Source organism: Rutidosis leptorrhynchoides, unplaced genomic scaffold, assembly GCF_046630445.1.
Source record: "Rutidosis leptorrhynchoides isolate AG116_Rl617_1_P2 unplaced genomic scaffold, CSIRO_AGI_Rlap_v1 contig252, whole genome shotgun sequence".
NCBI lineage: Eukaryota > Viridiplantae > Streptophyta > Magnoliopsida > Asterales > Asteraceae > Rutidosis > Rutidosis leptorrhynchoides.
This window is the reverse complement of record NW_027266500.1, coordinates 46,231-67,723: the sequence shown is the minus strand read 5'-3', so window position 1 is coordinate 67,723 and position 21,493 is coordinate 46,231. Positions and strand designations below refer to the sequence as shown.

General features: G+C 34.7%; 3 protein-coding genes across 3 annotated transcripts; 2 read left to right on the top strand and 1 right to left on the bottom strand.

Annotated features, from left to right (window-relative positions):
• Nucleotides 1–11,015: 11,015 nt before the first annotated feature.
• On the top strand, nucleotides 11,016–12,032 carry LOC139882279 (VQ motif-containing protein 9). The gene has a single exon (XM_071866637.1). It carries the CDS (start codon nucleotides 11,016–11,018, stop codon nucleotides 12,030–12,032), a length of 1,017 nt encoding a protein of 338 aa, XP_071722738.1.
• Nucleotides 12,033–15,237: 3,205 nt separating this feature from the next.
• LOC139882278 (serine--tRNA ligase, chloroplastic/mitochondrial-like) lies at nucleotides 15,238–17,563 on the top strand. Its single transcript, XM_071866636.1, has 8 exons — nucleotides 15,238–15,286; nucleotides 15,372–15,520; nucleotides 15,638–15,730; nucleotides 16,145–16,324; nucleotides 16,523–16,689; nucleotides 16,879–17,013; nucleotides 17,110–17,203; nucleotides 17,282–17,563. Exons 1-8 carry the CDS (start codon nucleotides 15,238–15,240, stop codon nucleotides 17,561–17,563), a joined length of 1,149 nt encoding a protein of 382 aa, XP_071722737.1.
• A 400-nt stretch (nucleotides 17,564–17,963) lies between these two features.
• On the bottom strand, nucleotides 17,964–20,328 carry LOC139882274 (thylakoid lumenal 29 kDa protein, chloroplastic-like). The gene is made up of 11 exons (XM_071866631.1): nucleotides 20,239–20,328; nucleotides 20,013–20,123; nucleotides 19,587–19,671; nucleotides 19,478–19,512; nucleotides 19,301–19,366; nucleotides 19,173–19,213; nucleotides 18,857–18,987; nucleotides 18,618–18,724; nucleotides 18,401–18,538; nucleotides 18,175–18,309; nucleotides 17,964–18,074 (listed from the first exon to the last, which is right to left on the bottom strand). Exons 1-11 carry the CDS (start codon nucleotides 20,326–20,328, stop codon nucleotides 17,964–17,966), a joined length of 1,050 nt encoding a protein of 349 aa, XP_071722732.1.
• Between the last annotated feature and the right edge of the window lie 1,165 nt (nucleotides 20,329–21,493).

Here is a 21,493-nt window from a genome sequence, read left to right as displayed (position 1 = left end):
CGCCTAGGGCACTTCTTCCTACCGACAAGAGTAAACCTATCAAAAAGAGGAATGTCGATAGCATCTCTATGTCCTGTTTGTTTAAATGAGGATGAATCGATGGTCCACTTGTTTCGCAATTGCGTGTGGGCTTGGCGCCTCTGGTGTATTGCTTTGAATGGAATTGTCCGTTCCTTTTCGGAAGCAGATGCTGATTTTGTTAATTGGTTCTTGGATGTTGCTAATCTCCTCTCTAGTATGGAAAAGGAGAACTTTTGTTGTATTTTGTGGCATATCTGGGATAATCGAAACAAAGTTGTATTTGATGGAAGCTGTAGGACTATTGCCTCTGCACTTGCTACCGCAGACTCTTTCATCTCCAGCTTTCGTCTGTTAGCTCGCAGTTTATTCCATCTATCCCAGCACGTCGAATCGCTCCCTGGTCTAAACAGAACCAAGGTTGCTTGAAGATTCACGTCAGTGGAGCTCTCTTTAACAATGGTATGATGGGAATTGGAGTGGTTCTGCGTGATTGTGAAGGACGAATCATGTTGGCCAAGTCAATCTTTAAGCAAGCTCAAGGTGATATTCGGCTTATAAAGGCTCTGGCCATTTTATCTGGTTCAGAACTTGCTGCTTTTTATGGACTGAGAAGCTTCTCCCTAGAATCAGATGCTGCAACCGTTGTGAAGGCGATTAAAGATCAAGGAATTTGTTTTCTTTCTTGTTGTAGTATTATAGATGACATCAAGTTGCTTAGTAGTACTTTTGAATTTGGTAACTTGCCATCAATTCAGAGAGATGAAAATCACCTTGTTCATGATCTTTCTAATGAAAAAAGCAACTTTTAAGGTGGCATCTGTTTGATGTAGCTATTCGAGATTTGTTGCAATGAAAATCCCGATTACTGTAAGAAAAAAAAAGACGAAAAAAATATCTGAAGAATATATAGATAATGTTCGCAAAAGGAATGGTTTGGAATTTGGGCACCGGATGTTGGAAGCCTTTTTTTGCAGCCTTTGGATTACACTCGATAAGAGAATTTAGCATCGCTAATTACTTTAGAATCAGTTTTCTTTTGCTTGCTTCAATTCATTGTGGACACAACACATATCTAATGGATCGAAGTTTGAGACGCAAGAAAATATAAAAGAGTAAATTTCATACACCCCGTTAAGAATACACTCTTAAGTGTGAAAGAAGAAGGTATGTATTTGGATACATTTAATACAAACAAGAATAACTGGGAATTGGGTCGTGATAAATTGCCGAAATGATTTGGTTTAGAAAAATTGTTAGTTTAAGCTTTTCTTCTTCTATATCTTCTAAATCTTTCATTTTTTTTCATATTTCTAATACGATATTCTATCCGTTCAAAATTCGTTCTTTTAAAAGTCGAATCCATGATCTTTCGAAAAATAAAACGTATTAATCATTGAATCACGTTTTGATTGACAATATTCCATTTATTTTGAGAAAAAAGAAGTCTTTCATTTTATAGCTCTCTTAAGTCAAAGTTCATTTCACATTATCATTTGCATTATACCAAACGTTTAGAGATATATGTTAATTAAAATCCTTTATATGGGATCGGATTTCTCCGTTTTAAGAAAATTATTACATATATTTTTTTCGTCTTAAAATATATATAAATTTTTACATCTAAATTATATTAAAAAAATTTTATTTTAAAACGGAGATAATATTGTTTATTAAATAAAGAGGTGGAATTAAAATTGAACTCCATAAAACATAATGAAATCCGCCCCCTCCGCGCGAGTAAACCGTACTCGAGCGTGTCCTTCTTTATTTTAGCTTCAATTTACATACAGGTCCTCCAATAAATTATCATTAATCATTTCGATTCCTGCCGGAAAACAAATCCCTTTCAGCGTCGATCCATCACATACAATATCATGGACACGTGAACATAAGGTCGAGTTTAGTCACAGCCACGTGTAACAAGGCTCACAGATTAAACATATGGCGTGCAATTCTGTACAAAAAAAATACACACAGGTCCCCATGCTTTTCGTAAGATACAGTACAAAAGTTTCATACCAATTACACATTAGTCCTTAATATTTAACTTACTTTTGAAGTCCACAGAATCCAATGTGAGTCATGCGTACGTGGAAGTTATCGGGCGAGCCTACTCATCATTTAGTAACACATGACTATAGCATTACGTAATGACAAGTGGATTGAAGACAATTTTTTTTCTAAAAAAAAATCGATGTACACTTCAAAATGTTTTTTCTTTTAAGAAATACACTTTAAAATGTTACGAACTTACTCATCACATTTTCATGCATGTAATTCTTTAAAACGACACGTGGTCATAAGAAGAATTAAGAAGCCAGTGACACAGACACACATATATACATGTACGGATTTAGAATCTAAACTGGAATTGCGGCTTCAAAATTTTAGAGAATTTTGAATTTGAAAATTTTCGTAGATAAAATATTCTACAAACCAATATTAAAAAATTAATATTTTTTTATCAGCAAACGATGAAAATTCTTATAAAAATGATTGGTTGTGTGTATATATAATTATATCTTTCTTATTTTTATGAAAATATAAATATATCAATGGCACAGGTTAAAAGTTGGGAATAAAAAAAAAAAATCAAAGAAGAGCGTTTCAATTGGGCCTCATGTAAATCCCACCCAAAAAAACAACCGACCTCCCATTTGATTAATTTGGTTTGTCAAGTGACTAAGCATTCATTTATAATCAATTAGAATTTGAGATTCATGCGTTTGCAATTAGTACTTAAAAAAATTTATTTGATACATCGAGTAAAATACTATTTCCGTCTCAAAATAAATACAAATTTTTACATGTAATTTATATTGAAAGATTTATATTTATTTTAGGACGGAAAAAATATAATAAAATATATTAAAAATTATGAATTTAAAACGTAAAAATATTAAATAAAGAACAATTTTGTTTTTTCTTTATTTTTAAAATCATCGAATATTCGGTGATGAACATTACAATTCAATAAAATTTATTTGTATTGATATATGGACATTTTATCATCGGTCGATATATATCAATTATATTTAGATGTAATTTTTTTATTTATAAGTTGGACAATTTGTATGAATAAATCGTTATAATTAAAAAAAGATTGAGAGAATTGTAACGCGTCAAATAAATATTATGATTTTTTTGCAAAAATATTAAATTAAGAGCTAAGTAAAAGTTTGGTTGGTCCAATCGATAAAGTAATTTTTTAAAATTTTCTTGTTCAAAGGAATGGGTAACCGAAATATCCGTTTCCAAATGTCGATCGCAATATTCATTCTTAATTTAGAGCGTTATTCATCCTGCGAGACACATAAATATTTTGGATTAATTAATTCGCAATATATATGAGATTTAATGAAATATCAAACATTTTTTTCGCTTATTCATCTTCCTTAAACACAAACAACTAAATTAAATTATGATTTCAGACTGCGAATAGTAATTCGTGTGTTATGTGCTAAAATTTTTAGGTTAACTACTTCTAGGAATATCATGGAAGGAGAGTGAGTATGTGGTATAAAATTATCAAAGTTGATCGTTAATAACCTTGTTATGTGCAAATAATACCGATTTACAATTTGGTTGTGTCAATTATTGTGACATTGCTCTAATGCTCTTACAACATATGATCATGGGGAAGGTATTTTATTTATTTATTAGTTTCATTTTATTTACACGTATGTTTTTACTACATAAAGGTTATTGAACTGGAACCAATTGTTTTCAAAGGGCAGTCGTTTAAATTGAATTTTCTGTTAGAATGATAAATCTCTACATGAGATTGTTTAAATATAGGTTAATGGAGGGTCAATTCTATAATTCTAACCGGAATACAGACTTAGCATTTAAGCAAAAGAAATACTATAAGTTTACTTAGAGTGATGGATAACTATTTGAAATTTGTTGATTGCGGGTGGAATTTTTGCATTTATTCACTACTTTGCAAAAATAAAAATGATGGAATTCTTTCTTTAAAGCCTACGGTTCAGACTCGAGGATTTTACACTCTTCACCGATCGGAAGATGCAATTTGTAGAGGAAAATATATACTTGTAGGCAGCTTGATCCTTAAGTTGTGTGTTTTAGAGGTACCTGGCATTAGCTAGTATCTACTACAATTCATTTGAGCTTCGAGTATTTATCCAATTATTTTGTATAATTAAGTATATTTAATTTTAAGAGTAAAAATAAAGCTTTATCACAGACTCTCTGAAAACACAGGCTGATGGAAACAGAAGTTTGAAATATGGAAGCATCAAGTTGTAAAGTGTGAAATTTTTATTAAATTGTGGAGGCCAAAAGGTTCCACTGTGTAGGACTTGTGTTTATTGTACAACTGAAATAAAATGTGTGGACAATAGCGTAAAAGTGAAGTTTGATTTGTTAGAAATGTGCCCTTAGAATCAATGTGATTGGCTCTAGATTCGTTAGTATCTGGGCATTTCTATAATCTTATTTTGAATAGTAATGTAAGTTAAATATTAGTATTTAATAAAAGCGCCTCTTATCAATTTACTTGTTGTAAATATATGTGATATATTAAGTAATTTGGATAAGGTCTTAAGACTAATGTGGCTCATGGAACATGGTTATGCATAGCGATGATAGTCGTGAAATATGTTCCTTACTAGCCTAGATCTTAAATATACCTAGTCATAGAATCATTGAGACGAGACATTAATGATTCGGATAGACTAGCACATATGATGCATTTTCAATTGGGAAGATATCTCATTCCATGGATATCAGTGTGGAGACACTAATGTGCATATGTGGGTGCTAGTTAGAGAACTAGTTCATTGTATTGACCCAACGAGAAATCTTATGTGAAACTATGTGTCGAAAATAGGATTCTCACGTTACAATTGTGTGTCATTAATCCTTAGACTTGAGACACCACGGTAATCTTATATATAACAAGTTATGTTTGTAACCACTACCCTGATCATAGCATCACTAAAGGGCATGACTTCGGCATGATTTGTTATATATGAAGATTTGTGTGTGTCAACAAAGGATTCGTCAATTATCGAAATGATGATGATGTCCTATGTTTTCATATTAGCCATGACTTTAAATCCTTGGCCAAGGTAATGTGGAAATTAGAAAAGGAGTTTTCTAATGACCTAAAGTCATGTGTTTGAATAGATACATAGTTATTGAACTTATAGAGTTTCGACTAATTATTCACGCTCTAAGTTCAATCGGGACATAGATTGATCGTATCACATGGAAATTGTAAGCGGAAAGGTTCATTTTAAACTCACCTATATCTAGGTCTTCATGGCTCGTTGCTAGACGATAACCATGACTTATAGAATACGATTCTATTACTAGCGTATCGGTGAACCTAAAAGGTCACACACTAAAAGAGAAACCTATACCTCGGACATGATATTTAATTTGGTTAATCGTAAGTATACGATTGAATCAAATTAAATTATTCTAAGTGTTAGAATCGAAATTGAAAATTTTCTATGATACGAAATAGATTCGATTTCATAATTTCAAGAGTTGAAATTAACTTGAAATTCCAATTATGTTCTAGGAAATTTTTTTGCATGTGTTATATTATCTTATAACTAATTAATATGATTAATTAGTAATATAATATATAATATTAATTAATGTGATTAATTAATTAATGCAAGTTGATTAGAGAGTATGGCGGCAAGAATTTTTGCCTCAATCCTTTAGTCAACAATTCAATCTTTCTCTTCTTTTCCTATTGGCTAAATTGTTGACCAAAATATCTTATGCATATATATTGATATGTTTTGACGGGAAGAAAAAAGAGATTGAGCAGAGAACACAAAAACCTTGAATAAGCTTTGGAAGCTAAAAGAAAAATTAGAGAATTTTTCTTTGTTCATCAAATTGAAGGCTTTAGGTGTTCTTGGTGACAAGGAGCATATATATAGAGTGAAGGAGATAAAACTTGAGTTCTTCAAGGGTAATTTCTTATCCTCCTTCTCTTTTGTTGAATTGATATGTTAAGTTGTTAGCGTATGATAATTGGTTAATCGTTGAAAGGAGTTTCGACGATTATATGGAGTTCTATGAATTTATCGTCTCAAAAGGAGTTTTGAGATATCATGTTTGTGAAATTGTGTATATGTGATCTAGCATAGCATATACATGAGTATGGATATTTTCTCTTGTATGGATACCGTTAGAGGAGTCACACGTGAGGCTCTTGAACCTTTTCCGTTTGAGAAACGAGAGTTAGGATTTGGAACCCTTCTTGTGCAGGTTGGAGACTCGGAGGCAAGAAGATTTTATTTTCTATTTGGATGTAATTTTCGAAGGATGTAAATCAATATCGGATTGTATAATTTGGACATTGGATATTCTTTCATGTGCATGGTTTTGTCATTTATATGCTTTATATGATGATATATTTGTTGTATGTGTAATGCTAGATTGAATTAGAGTAATTCAATTACATGCTTGATATGACAAATCATGGGTTTCCGCTGCGTGTTAATTGATCACGTAAGTGTTACGTGATAACATTTCAATCTGATCGAAGCAAAATTTAAAATTCTTCCGATTAACACGTTGCCACGTTTTGGCTAAATTCGATGTCCACGTAGATTCGATCCTCCAACATGATTATCATTAAATACATAAAAATTACAAATTTGATGACAACTCTGAAGATACCGACTCAACTTTTAATCTATTGAACAACAGGTTGGCGGCCTAGTATCAAAACCACATTCCATTCTCATCAAGATTCCAAAAAGATTCTTCAAGCCTCTTTAAAACACAAACTGATTACGACATACATGAATTATAAAAAAAAAAAGATGATTGGTTTATCTAGTTAGCTAAACTATATGACTAAGCTAACTTAGCAAGTACAAGAAAGAGAATAAAGCTTACATCATGGCCATAGAGACCTGTTAATTTAAGTCATTTATGATGTTTCCCGTGTTGATCAGTGGTTGTTTTCAATATTTCTTGGTCATTTTTGCTGACTAAACAGTCTCAATGCGTGTAGATTTGGCTAATTGGACAAAGTCTAGCAGCTTCTTCTTCCTCTTCATATGAACGGCTCGTGGATACCTCAAAATAAGGCTGTCAAAAATAAGGAACGCAAATTGCTTACTCAACCGCTGCAATATTTCTTGTCCTTTGTTCGATTTTGAATCTTTCTGAGGTAGTCTTTTAATAAGTCAGGATCCAATACAAGTACCTCCTACAAGCTTCAAAAAGAGAAAACAATTAACACCTGAAAAGTGACAGCAACAAAATAACTAATAAAAAAATAAAATATAATCAAGAAGCAACCTTGTTATCAATTACGCGAACGATGTCACGGCTACGGTCTGTCATTCGATTTTGAGGACCCTTTGAGATTGACAGGGTATGTTGCAGATGAATGATGATGACTCACCAGCTTAAGTTTACTATGAAAAATCAACCAATATCTTACCAATGCACCATAGATAAAAGTTAGATATCAGTATTTAGTGACTCCGAAAATACATAGTACCCATTACATTCACAATGATTGATAATGAATGTTCAGGATTCATACCTTCCAGTTGATCCATACACAAACACAGTTGCATTGAATCCTTGAACAACACCAGACTCTACAGAGCATATACTTTTTGTATAGACTTCTTGAAAAAAGAAGTAAAAACCCAATTAAAAATTTTATATTAAACCAGCTCATTGATCTATAAAATTGACTACACAAAGATGATAATGATCGATATTTGATATTTTATTGGACATGATAGATGTCAATGCAAACTCCATTACAACTAAAACCTAACATGCCAATCCTGCTAAATAAACCATAATATCGTTGTTGAGCTCATTTCAAGATGATGCTAGCCATATTAGTTTTAGATTCGAAGGACTATTACATATCGAGTTAGTACATTCGGAACCAAATGCTTAATCAAAGCAATATTTCTTGTCCTTTGTTCGATTTTGAATCTAATTGAGGTAGTCTTTTGAAAAGTCAAGATCCAATGCAAGTACATCCTGCAAGCTTCAAAAAGAGAAAAACAATTATCATCTGAAAGCTGACAACAACAAAATAATTCATGAAAAATAAAATATAATCAAGAAGAGACCTTGTTATCAATTACGCGAACGATGTCATGGCTGCAGTCTGTCATTCGATTTTGGGGACCCTTTGAGATTTACAGGGCACATAGCAGATGAATGATGATGACTCATTCCTAAATAAGATAATTGATACGTTAATACCTACAAGTGAATTACATTGTTCATACGAATTCTAAACAATTTTGTGATTTCTGCGCATGTTAGAACATATACAGCTTAACACTAACCTTCAACTCAATCAAATGCCAAGTAGCAAATGCGCAAACCGATTAAGTTCAACCTCCAATCAGGTGACAAATTCATATAGAAGAATATGCATTGTACAAAATGCCTACATAGGCAGAAAAAACATAGCTCTCAAGTTTATGGCATCAATAGGTAAAATTCAGGTTTTCACAAAATTGAAAGTGGAATCATAAATAGTGAATCTAAGTAAACTCTAAAAATAGCAGCTGCATCCTTTGACAAATCATTTTCTCATAGCTTGTAATCAATTTTTCAATGAAATTGAATATAATTCACGATAGAAAACCATTAAACCATTAAACCAGCAAAACACATTGACCAATTTCTTTAATTATCAGCTAAACACTATCCAAAAGCTCGTCAACCAAGTTATAGTCACATGTTAAGCTGATTTATAATCCAAAGAAGAAACAAAAAAGCTCCAATCTACTGCAAGCTCGTATTTAAGAAACCAACCTGATTATCGAGAAAATCGAGGATGTGAACGGTGCTGTCATGTGGTCCTTTCCGATTAAGCTTGAATGATACATAAACCCTTGAAATTCTCCCAGAAGATTAGAGCAGAGAACACAACCATCCGTGATTCATATCCAACGACAAATTTCCCACAAACAGCTTGAATAAAGAGAAACTAAAACGCTTGATTTTGGAATTGAAATCGGCCTTGATTCCGACGACCCTGCGGTTCCTCCAGTAAAAACCACCAGGAAAAACGCCTCTCGGATCCGCTACTACTTATCTCACACTTAAAGTTGCAACTCAATTCTGGATAAAAAATCTAATATTCCCTAAAAAAATAGTTATATATATACCTATTGCTATCTCATATTTTAATTTAATCAAAAGATAAAAAAAAAATTGCAGAAACCATTACAATAGACAGAAGAAAAAGAAAGGAATCAAACGTATACCTACTATTTCGAATTTTTCAATTTTCAGATTTATACATGAAAAAAAAAATCAAATCCATGAAAACCAAACAAACGAAATCGGTTTGGCTCGATTCCTCTTGAACAGAAAAGCAAAAATTCAATATACACATTAATTTTTTTTGTTGAATATGAAATTCAATATATACAATTAAAAAAATAATCAAATAATAAAATATATATACATTGAGTTTCAAAAAATATATATACACACATTGAACCTCATAATTTTCATTAAATACATTAAGTCCTACATTACTTACACCTCATTTTAGACAACCCAACTTCTTTATGAAAGAAAAAACGTCCCAATTAATCCTGAGCTATTGCGTAGGCGCTCCACTTGTTATAGTGAAACGCCCCCTTTTGACCAAGTACGGTTAATAGGACTAGGAGTAATAGAAGATTCGAAGGCAATGTTAATTACTTGGCTTAGGAGAAAACAGATTGAAAAAAACAGCCCCCATTCAATTTCAATAGCCAAAATTTAAATGAAAATTAGAGATTGAAATTTGGAATCAACTACATTATTGTTATTTTTGAATGTAGCAATCAATTACTAATATTATTGGTGGAAAATAGTTGCATTTGTATTAAAGCAAAGCATTGAAAATCACATATTATTTTTTTGATGGAAACACATTACTTTATTAGTGGTGTTATTTTTTAAATTCTCATTAACCACTCATCATTGCTTTGAACATAATTTTAAAAATCCCAACTTAAAATAAGGTTCAAATTATATTGATATAAAGTACTCTGCGTGTAAATAGATATTTTTAAATTATTGTAAATTTGATGTATTTAAATAATAATGATGACTAAATACATCAATTTTTCAATAAATTTAAAAAATAAAAACGTCTTCTATTTATATACGAAAAGAATAATATTTTTATCTTTAATTAGTTGACTTTTAATAATATTAATGGATTTTTTTATTTTTATTCTTCTGCGAAATTTAAATCACATATAAATAATAATTTAATGAAAAAATATATAATTTTAAAATAAAGATAATTATACATTAAAATTAATAATATTAATATATAGAAAAAGCATCTTTTCGAATTCAGAGGTTTATTATTTCAAAGGGAGTGTTAATATATGGACAAAAACTAAAGGGAGTGTTAATATATGGACAAAAACTAGTCAAGAGGGTGGACAAAAATGACATAAAGAAGTAGTTTTGCTATGAAAGGAAATGGTTTTGGTACCAATCAATCAATTGATGCAATGCAATTCATAGAGAGAGGGGTTTGAGTGTGAGTGACAATGGTTTGGGAATATAATTGGTCGTTTGACCAGGAAAAAATGAAAAAGTCCAACATTTGACTGATAGGATGGAATGGGAAGTAGTAAGTATTTAAAGAGATAAGAATTGAAAAATGTGAGATGTAGAAAGAAAGAGAGAGTATTTGCTTTGCTTTCTTTTTTACCGCTCTTGTCCCTTTCCTTCTAAAAAGAATATCATATCATAGAGCATAGCATAAAACCAAACAACAATATATAATTTTGAATTTCACTTCTCTCTCTCTCTAATGGCGTGTCCCTACTCGACGCCGACCCTTTAAAGAAAGAAAGACGATACACACACAAAATTAGCTACCCAGTATCTGAAACTTATAGCAATTATTAGATAGATAGATTAGAATGATACTAGTAATAATCATCATAGTTTGATAGATATAGATCGAATCGAGTGAGTGAGTGAGTTAGTGAAGAATGGAAAAAAGCTGTCAGTCAAGTGAGCAGCAGCAGCAGCAGCTTCAATCCAGTACTAGTAATGGTGGAAGCAGTAGCAACAACAACAACAACTCAGATCAGTATCTCAAACAGCTAAACAAGCTTTCTCATAAGATCTCTAAGCCATCCACCACCACGAACACTACTCTTCTTAAGAATGCAAACTTTGACCACAGTCAAAATCAAAATCAGAACATCCAACCACCACCACCACCACCATCCTCTCTGATTCAATCTCAGCCGTCCAATCTACACCAACCTCAGCACCATCAGCCTCCAGTCTACAACATCAACAAGAATGATTTCCGTGACGTCGTGCAGAAGCTCACTGGTTCGCCGGCTCACGACCGCTTCTCTAACCCGCCGCCGATTCAGCAGCCCAAGCAGCATAGCTCGAGGTTGCACAGAATCCGACCGCCTCCTCTTTCCCATGTCACCAACCGTCCGCCTCCTATGATGGGGTGTCCGCCGTTCCCTCAGCCTGCCAACAACGCTGACTCGGTCAATGGGATGTTGGGCGCCATGAACCCTAACCATTCCATGCCGAGTTTCATGACGAGGTCATCGGCGCCGCTATCCCCGCTTCCGCCATTCCCGGCGGTCCATGCGGCGGCGGAATCTCCAATCTCTGCTTACATGCGGTGTCTTCAGTCGTACGGGTTCGACCCAAACCCTAGACAGCAGTCGTTTTCTGGGTTCTCACCGTTGGCACCGTTGGTTTCTCCCCGCTGGAACGGCTTAGCTCCACCACCGCAGCAACACCAGCCACCACCGCGAACACCTCCGAACCAACAATTCGCAGCGGTTCCTCCTGGAGCATCGTTGTCCCAGCCGCCACCGTTCCAGTTTCAGCCGCCAACCTCACCGCTGCCTTTTGGTTGCTTAGGCTCCCCAAAGATGCCGTATCCTTGCCTATCTCCAGGTGCCGGTCAGTCAGGATTTCCCCTCTCGCCGACGGTGGCCGCCGTGCCAAGCCCGAAATATAGAGGGATTTGATTGTTCTAGGTAAGTTCCTTGGACAGAACGGTGACGTTTTAGGCTCTTAGAAATTTGTATATTGGGGTTGGGGTGATAATATTATTAAGTTAAAGTTACTGGTGGGTGCATGGAAAGATTGTACAACTCAGCTGGTTGGATTATAGTAGAAGTTTGCTTGGTTTCATTTGGTAGTGGGACTGAATATTGAACTCTGATGTGTAAAAAAAGAAACAAAGGGAAAACGATTAGACCTGGTTTTTTTCAATGGGAGGAGATTAGGAAAACTTTGTTATTGTTATACAGGATACTATTATCTTTGGTTCAAAATTTCTATATACTTTTGTCAATTTTGCATTATATTACCAAGTTGTACGAAAGTGAGCCTTTTTTTTTTTGTGTGTGTTTCTGTTTCCCTGAAAATGTATGGATCTCTAAAGTTGTTAGTCAGTGCTACTTTGGAAGGATTTGCTATTTAAGTTTATGATTATCCTTGTTACTTCCACCGGCCACTAATTATATTTTGTGGATAGAATCCTTGTATGTAGTGTGGTCCAATTTATGTTTGAAGTTGAAATGTGTCTCTAGCATTGAGTTGGTCTGGCAGGATTTGGCAAAAATATCCCAACTATACATTATAGGCTGTTGTCAGGACTGGTTAGGACTTTGGAGATGTGTCCATGATTTCATTCTTTGTGTTCAATTTTCAGGAAAAACAAATTAGCACGTATTTACACATGTATAACCAGGGACCATTTCCTTATTGAAAAGAAAACTTAATAATTAGGGACCATTTCTCTTTTGTGTTAACTTCTTTTTATATCTATAATTATTTGCTCTTGTCCTGTAGCCTGAGCTCTAGAGCTATGCTCAAAATGGAATGGTTTGTCTTTGTTGATGCACGTGCTAGTTTCCTGCCGGAAGCTTTTCCTTCAAGCTTTTAAATTTTGAAGGGATTTGTTTTAAGTTTTTAGTTTGGGGACATGTACTCTTCTACTGATGTCGTACTTCAATCATATTTGTATTCTTTGTTTTAGATTCTGTTTTTATACATGCAAACTGACATATCGAGTGGAGTGCTGGTCAAGAAGAACGAATTCATGTATGATTGCCATCAATTTAGTGTTATTTTGTAGTCCTTGTAGTTAAGTCGAAGAAATCTCGTTATCTCTGGGATTTTGCGAGTTTAGAATACTACCAAAAGTTTTTGCATGAGAGGAAAGTAAACAAACTATCATGTTCTGGTGATGGGATATGAGTTTGATCTTGAATATTCTTTCATGACTTTGTTCAGTGGGAAGTTTTACTGTAACAAGCAGAGAAAGGCAGATATCCAAAGCGGGTTGTTTGAACTTGTGTCTGAGTTTAACTAACATAACTTGATGCCTAATCATACATTTTATTTTTGCTTAGATATGAGAATCCATTAGGAATTTCATAGGTTGTGTACCTGGGACTGGCAAGTAAGGTACTCTGTTAATAGGGAACATTCTCTTTCGCATCGAATCTCTTTTACCAAGAAACTGCAACAATGTAGTACTATGTCTTATGTGATTTGTATTTGGTCCTTTTCAAAAAGGTTAAAACATAAATTGGATAGTTCCTTTCTTTGGGGTAGATTGCGTCTCATACTTCCGACTTGCAAATTACACACGAGTATCTTCGTTCTAATGCACTGATCCATTTTCCGAGTTTCTTAATCACGAGTTGGCGATGTGAGCTGAGACATTTTCAGATAGTCATATTTTTTAATTATGAAGGTTTTTTGCTGGATGTGAAATGCTTGAGGTCCATCCTATCTTTATTATCGAGACAAACCATTTATCGACGAAGACGAATCAACAGCTTTCTACTAAGTTTATGTAGATTGCAGACACAAGCCGAAAATGCATGGAAGTAAAACAAACAACTGGCATTACGAATCAAATGTACGATATATATATATCCACCATGAATAGGCTTTCCGGTTTGGAACAATCTCTAGATCCAAAATTGGAAGTTTAGTTGGTGATAACCGATAACAAAGGTTGCAAAATTCAGTAAACTCAAGTCCAATTACACACGTGGCTAAACAGATTCGCGCGTGAGCAACGATTTTAAGTTGGGGGAGAATGTTTGAAACTTCAGGGAGCCTGATAACAAAGTTTATAAAGTATAGGGTCTCTAGTAAAATTATCCATTTATCCCTTAATCGTTCTTCCGTTCTTCGCTCCCTAGTTCGCTCACTCACTTAACAGTGCACACGTTTGCGGCCGGCAACGATGTTACGAACTCTGAAATTTGCGGCGACTCCGACTGCAATTTCAACCTCTTCTTCACGATTTGCTTGTAATTTCAGACCAAAATCCAAATCCCTAACGCTGAATTTATCTTCCCGCCAAAATCACGCTTTCAGACCTCCTTTATCACTTCTTGTGAGAGCCTTTTCAGCCTCAGCTCTGCAAGAAACTTCTAAAATAGAGACAGACGACACTAAAACCCACGACAGTAATAAAGGTGACTGTATTCTCTTCTGGTGGTCAGTCTAACTAATTGTGTGGCTGATGATGTTTGGTCAATTATATTGATTGTTTTTTTGAATTGGATTGATATTACAGTGGTAAAGCCGCAATGGAAAGCGTCGATTGATTTCAAATGGATACGTGATAACAAGGAAGCTGTTGCAGTGAATATCAAGAATAGGAACTCGAATGCAAATTTAGAGCTTGTGCTTGAGATTTATGACAAAATGCTCAATCTTCAAAAGGTGCTGTATCCTTTTCGTTCCCTTTTTCGAGTGTTCTTCTGGTGTTTCTGATAAAACTAAATAAGAATGAAGAGGGTGTAGTTATCTTGCCTTCTGTTTGGATGCTTAAAAAAGAAGCAAAATCAGTGTTTTTCTGATAAGTTGAAGAAAATTACCCATTGTAAAAACTTCTAAATGCGTATTCTCCCATCATGAACTGATTACAGTATGAGTGTATGACTATATGAAGAAAATGATTATAAAACTATGTTTTGCAGCCTTTTCAGTTGACCGATACTGGAGATAATTCATCACTCTTTTCTCACCATCCTTTCTGTTCACTTTGAATTTTACATTGACGTAAATTCCTAATCTACAGCTTATATGAAACGGATAAAAACGCGTTAAAACTGTTGTACATCTCAATTTGAGCTAATTGTTTCTGACAGATATCAGGAGGTTGAGCGGCTTCGGGAGGAAAGAAATGCTGTCGCGAAAAAGATGAAAGGGAAACTGGAACCGTCAGAGCGGCAAAAACTTGTACAAGAAGGTAGAAAGAATATTAAGTAATCTCATTTATCATTACTCTGGTTTGTAATTATGCTGTTTTGCATCTAATAGTATTTTGGATTCAGGGAAGAACCTGAAGGAAGAAGTTGCAACATTGGAAGAAGACCTTCTGAAACTTAAAGATGAGCTTCAGGAGGAAGCACAATGTATACCGAACATGACGCATCCAGATGTCCCAATTGGTGCGGAGGATTGTGCAACAGTCCAAAAGATGGTATCAAATTTTTATTACCCATATCCAGTGTTTATTTTCATTTATTATATTAATTTGATTATTTTTCATGGGATGCTTGTGTTATAATATGTACTTTCCAAAAATTGGTATATATAGGTTGGCAACCCTCGTGAGTTTGGATTCCCTGTGAAGGATCACCTTCAACTTGGAAAAGACCTAGATCTTTTTGACTTTGATGCCGCTGCAGAGGTATTCTCTCTGTTTAGTCTAAGGTATTATGAGAATTATTAAAGGATCTTCTTTGTTTTTCTGGTTTTCTATTAATATTGCAATTTTCAGTTCGGTTTACATAGTAATAGCTGTTATTAGAATTAGTTGCCTGTCATTGTTTTTTATTTGGACATTCTTGAAAAGCAAGGGCGATGCTCCGATCCTAAATGTGTTTATGTTATGCATTAATTGGATAACTAACTAATTTACGTCCCTGATCAAACATTCTAGTTGCCCCTATCTAAGTTGTTACTCTTTAAATCAATTTTCATTATGCTGTGAGAGTGAGACTGTGTGGTGAACTGTGTTTTTGGTACACTTCGATTTATCATGGGACTGTTCATGTTTTTCGCTTGGTTCATCTGATTTTCTTAATACAATGTTTATTTACAGGTCAGTGGTTCAAAATTTTACTACCTAAAGAATGAAGCAGTTATGCTAGAGATGGGCCTTGTAAACTGGACACTATCAGAAGTTATGAAGAGGGGCTTTACACCCTTAACAACCCCGGAAATAGTAAGGTCATCCGTTGTTGAAAAATGTGGTTTTCAACCCCGTGGAGAGAACACCCAGGTCTGGTTTTGCACCCCTTTTCCTCTTTTACCTCGTTATCCAAGTTTGGAGCAGTTAATCTTGGGGTAGTAGAGTTGAGTTTAATTGCATTTATCATAAACCCTATGGAGTCGGCTCAGTTGGTTGCATGTCATTGAAGTATTGCTGTAGTAGTACAGCTTGTACTGTTGCTAATCTGCCCTTCCTCGTCTCTGTCAGGTTTATTCCATTGACGGTAGCGATCAATGCCTCATCGGCACTGCAGAGATTCCTGTAGGGGGAATTCACATGGAATCTATTCTTTCCGAGTCTTTACTGCCTCTCAAGTATGTGGCATATTCTCATTGCTTCCGAACTGAGGCCGGTGCTGCAGGCGCGGCAACAAGGTAATTAATTAACAGTTTGTTACTATAGCTTCTTTTGCTCTTTGCTGCAGTGAAAAGTAACAAGGTTCTAGCTTGCTCAAAAGAGTTGCAGTAGTTTGTTAGTCCTATTTTTGGAATTTTGACTTCAGATAAAAGAAGCATATAATCAATTATCCTAGTGTGAGATTATCTGGTTTCATGTTTGAACAGAGGCCTGTATCGAGTTCACCAATTCAGCAAGATGGAGATGTTCATTTTGTGCCGACCAGAGGAAAGCGATTCCTACCATGAGGAACTCATAAAAATCGAGGAAGACTTATTCGCTTCACTAGGACTACATTACAAGTAATAATATTATCCATCACTACCATTTATTAGTAATTGATTACATGGGCCTGTTTCACTGTAGTATTAGTTATATCTATCTATGTGTCTTGGCAGAACTTTGGATATGGCTTCAGAAGATCTAGGAGCGCCTGCTTATCGGAAGTTTGATATAGAGGCGTGGATGCCAGGCTTGAATCGATATGGAGAGGTAAGATTTCACTCTTTTCCCATTTCCAGTTAGTTAGAATGAAATAAGAATGTTCTCATTCAAGCTGTCGCTAAACAGATATCGAGTGCATCGAACTGCACGGACTATCAGAGCCGCCGACTAGGAATCCGATACCGTCCATTTTCAGAACCACCTTCATCCACCACCCCAAATAATCCTAAGAAGAGCAAATCTCCAACAAAGTTTGTTCATACCTTAAACGCAACAGCATGTGCAGTTCCAAGGATGATTATATGTTTGCTGGAGAATTACCAGCAAGAAGATGGCTCTGTTATTATCCCAGAACCACTCAGGCCTTACATGGGTGGTCGTCAGGTCATCTCCCCCAAACACCGTTAAGATTTATGGATTCCTAAATTTGTCATTCGGATTTTAGAATGCGCACCAAGATTGAGCTTTCCAAAATTTAATTTATATCATAATTGTTCAAGTTTTATTTAGCATGTACCGTAACTGAGTTTGTTTCATATTCAAACCATCAATAAATTTTTCTTTTCCTCCATTTTTATGTGCCAACATGCAAATGAATGGAAATTGAAGTTATTAGGATGCATATATGCTACCGGTTGAATTACTTGTCCCGAATTGGTATTGAAGTTTCTCATAGTGACCAAAATAGGATAACCTTTTTCCATTGGAGTATCTTCAACAAGATCTGTATACAGTTGTAGTTGAAGCATTCATTAACATGTTTACAAAATATTCAGAAGCTACCTCATCACAATTCAACTCAGTTCCCCTACAATTTTAGTTTGCTCAACTCAATCCTCTTAACTGGATATGTGTATGCCTCGTAGTCAATTCTTTGTCCCAACCCACTCAGCTTTGTCACAGTAGTTATGAGGTCAACCTGCAACGAAAAAATCCAATTCAGCATCACATTCAAGGGTGAAAATCTTTTCTCGACTTTCTTAAGCAATAATAAGAAAATGGTATTTGGATATATAAACCTCATAATCAGTCTGTGAAACAGTTTCTCTGCTGCGTTGGTATTTCTGGACCCATGGAGCAACATCCTTATCGGAAGCCAGTAGTGCCTCCGTTGCTGCCTGATCTGGCCCCAAAAATGCGGACATGACAGCAAGCTGGACAAACCAAAAAGGAATCGAAAACATAGATTTAAACATTATGGCTGACTTAACCTGCAAGTTTTTATGAACTGATTCATTGAATTACCTGACGAGGACCCAAGCCAACAGCTGAAAATTTATCCTTCATTTCCTGTACAGTTGCTTTCTCCCACAGAGGAACTCTTCCCTCTGGATCTGGCTCTTGTGCATCATCCCTACCGAATATCTTGTCAAACTGGCCCCACTGTGGAAAAACAAACTTGTATACATTAAAGGTTCATTGTCTGAGAAATGCACACAGCTTGACTTGAGCATAAAGGTACCTGCCCAGTTGAACCATATGCAGTGTATAACAAACGCCCTTTTTCTTCATTCCCTCCACATTTACGAACAGCAGCCGCTATAAATGTAGACTTAACTGCACTTTGAGCTGGGCAGAATCAAGGAAAATGGAATCAGGGGCAGCCTTTTGTTGTTTTAACATAAATACACAAGAATATATGCGTGAATATCTACAAGTGGATGCCTAAAGCAGAAGAAGTAGCTGAACTTTATGTGTAACCTCCAAATTGGATGAGATCGGCAAAGGAAATGGGTCCTCCTTTGGAATTTGCATCAATTTCCTTTTTGGCTTCCTCCAATAAGTTCAATGCAGCAGAAAGCGCCTTATTCTCCGGTCTGCTTATCTCTGAGCTTCAGACAAGAATCATGACAATCAAAGATGAAAATTCAATGTACTTGAAGAATGAAGTTTAAAACAAGCAATGTGTGATTGAATATGAAACAAATCTCGGAACAAAACAAATGACACTTGAAAGCTGTACTTTTTAAGTTATTGTGCATTAAATTGTATATGAATCTTGCTTAACACAAAATACCTGAGACGGATAGAACCATTGGGGCCGCCTGATTTAGTTGCCTGCAAAGAAAAACAAGAGGGCATCATCAGTATGCTAACAACTTTCCTGTATATGCTCAATGTGTTATTTAAAGATCCACATCTGACCTTGTCATAAGTTATAGCATCGTTGAGTGCTAAAGTTAATAGTGGTGGGATAAGCTCCGGTTTTTCCTGAAATGTACAGAGAAATAGTGGAAGGCGTGTTAAATGAGATTGCAATGCATTCAGTGTCACAATAAAAATAACAATTCATCTCATGAAATATGCTATGAGGAATTTTACCTGTATGGATTTTGAGAGAGTAGTCTTGATAAATGCTGTAAGACGTGAAGGAATTTGTCAACTACTACATTCTAGCAGAGATCGAGGAGTAGACATTTAGAAAACGTACTTTGGAACTCAGAACGCTGTCTGCGTTGTATAAGATCAGCAGCAGTTGCCGTTTGGACAAACGATCCAGAGCTCGATATCAATTCCTAAGGAGAGATGAAAACTGGCAGAAAATCACCACACCACACATCATTCTAATTGATGAAGATATACGTATGTAGTTACAACCATAAGGTCACTTAAAGGAACCTTGCAAACCTGAAAGCTGAAATGGACAGAACCCCAAAAATGGATCAAGCCAGACAATTCATCAATCCATTTCTAGTATGCCATTTTTTCTCTTTTCTTTTTTACTTTGCAACTCAAGGTTACACATAAACATTCCCATAACAAAATCATTCGTTGCATTCAAATAAAGTTTAATGCCATAACAATCAATCATTACACTAATGGAAGCAAAATTTTCAAACAGAAAGATTGCTCTTACCACGCCAATGGCAGCGCCTGCGAATTTTAGCACATCCCTTCGAGGAAAAGCACCTTCACGGGCATTACCATTACATTGAGTTGTTTTACAACAACGAATAGCAGCAGCAGCCTGCAAGAAGAGTTGTATATTTATAAAAGAAAACACCAACGATTTTTTCACATTTTTTATCATATATAGTCAAACACATTAATTAAGAAGAAAGAATTTGGAATTAAATTCTTACCGAGTATCTGAGTGAGGTGGTGTTTGGAGTAGTGCCATCGTTGAGAGATGAAACAAGAGATGGGAGTGATGAAATAAAAGAAACCGCCATTGTTGTCAACTCTATTTCTCTCCCCTGCAAGTAATAATAATGTTAAATCAGAGAGATATGATATGTGGAAGAAGATGATGGATTGGAAGACATGTGTGTATGTGGAAGAAAGGAAGTGTGCATGTTGATATGTAATGTTATCTGTAATCTTATTTCTTTGCTGACTAGGATTATATGTCTAGACAAGAATCTCCAACTATCTTACACATTTCTAAAATAAAAACATACACATGCATTTCTCTCTAACATGAACTTTACTACTATGTACCTCCGTCGCTAATTAACATTACCTTTTGCAAAACATACGTGACCGCGACGGAAGAAGTATATACATATGGATAAAAAGATTAATTTCATTTATTTATCAAACTGTATCGTTGTACATCATTATTTGAATTAAACAATTTAACCAAAGCATGCCAAATTATAAATCTATATTTTAGTTTTCAAGTATATAAATACAGTAATTAAGTAGATCGTTCTGCCTCCAAACATAATTTATATATATGTACGTTCGATTGTCAAAAGGAAAAAAAAATTGTATACGTTCGGCTCCCCACCACCAAAGACATACGTATATGGGAATGGGATTAATTGAATTTTCTCTTTTCGAGCAGTGTAGACAGCCGTATTTTTTCTTATTTTTTTTGGATATGTTTGGCTTCTTGTCGCGTTGTACTATGCTTAGTTCCAGGAAACTCTGGATCATCTAACATCATCATCAATGTAACTAAGTTTGCAATTTACATTAATTACTTCCAAATTAAAAAATCATTATCTATATATCAAGATGCATGATGTTTTCAATTTTTAAGTTCATTCATATATTTTTTTTTTAATAATTCAATATATTTATACAATTTATAATGAGTGGATATATAAATTGATGAATTAATCTAAAAATTAAAAACATCATGTATTTTAATATGAGGAGTACTTTTGGTATGAAAGTATCGGTTCGATCTATTTCATTTTATCTCTTCGATGAATCATATCTATTAGATTATATTTGGAAAATAAATATATTGATTTATTCTGTGAAATAATGTCCTTGATTTTCTCTCTAATTTATTTGGTTCATTGTACATACTGTATGTCAGTGCACTATATATTGTGTAGATGATATGCCGTAAAGATATAACAATATATATATATATAATACTTC

Bases quoted from the DNA above. Each gene is read 5' to 3' on its own strand.
- LOC139882278 (XM_071866636.1), top strand. From the start codon at position 15,238: ATGAAAGGGAAACTGGAACCGTCAGAGCGGCAAAAACTTGTACAAGAA. The intron at 15,521-15,637 runs GTATCAAATTTT...TGGTATATATAG, and splicing joins GTGCAACAGTCCAAAAGATG to GTTGGCAACCCTCGTGAGTT. The intron at 16,690-16,878 runs GTAATTAATTAA...ATGTTTGAACAG, and splicing joins GCTGCAGGCGCGGCAACAAG to AGGCCTGTATCGAGTTCACC.
- LOC139882279 (XM_071866637.1), top strand. From the start codon at position 11,016: ATGGAAAAAAGCTGTCAGTCAAGTGAGCAGCAGCAGCAGCAGCTTCAA.
- LOC139882274 (XM_071866631.1), bottom strand. From the start codon at position 20,328: ATGGCGGTTTCTTTTATTTCATCACTCCCATCTCTTGTTTCATCTCTC. The intron at 19,367-19,477 runs GTAAAATTCCTC...TGTACATTTCAG, and splicing joins CTCTCTCAAAATCCATACAG to GAAAAACCGGAGCTTATCCC. The intron at 18,075-18,174 runs GTTTATATATCC...TTTTCGTTGCAG, and splicing joins TTTCACAGACTGATTATGAG to GTTGACCTCATAACTACTGT.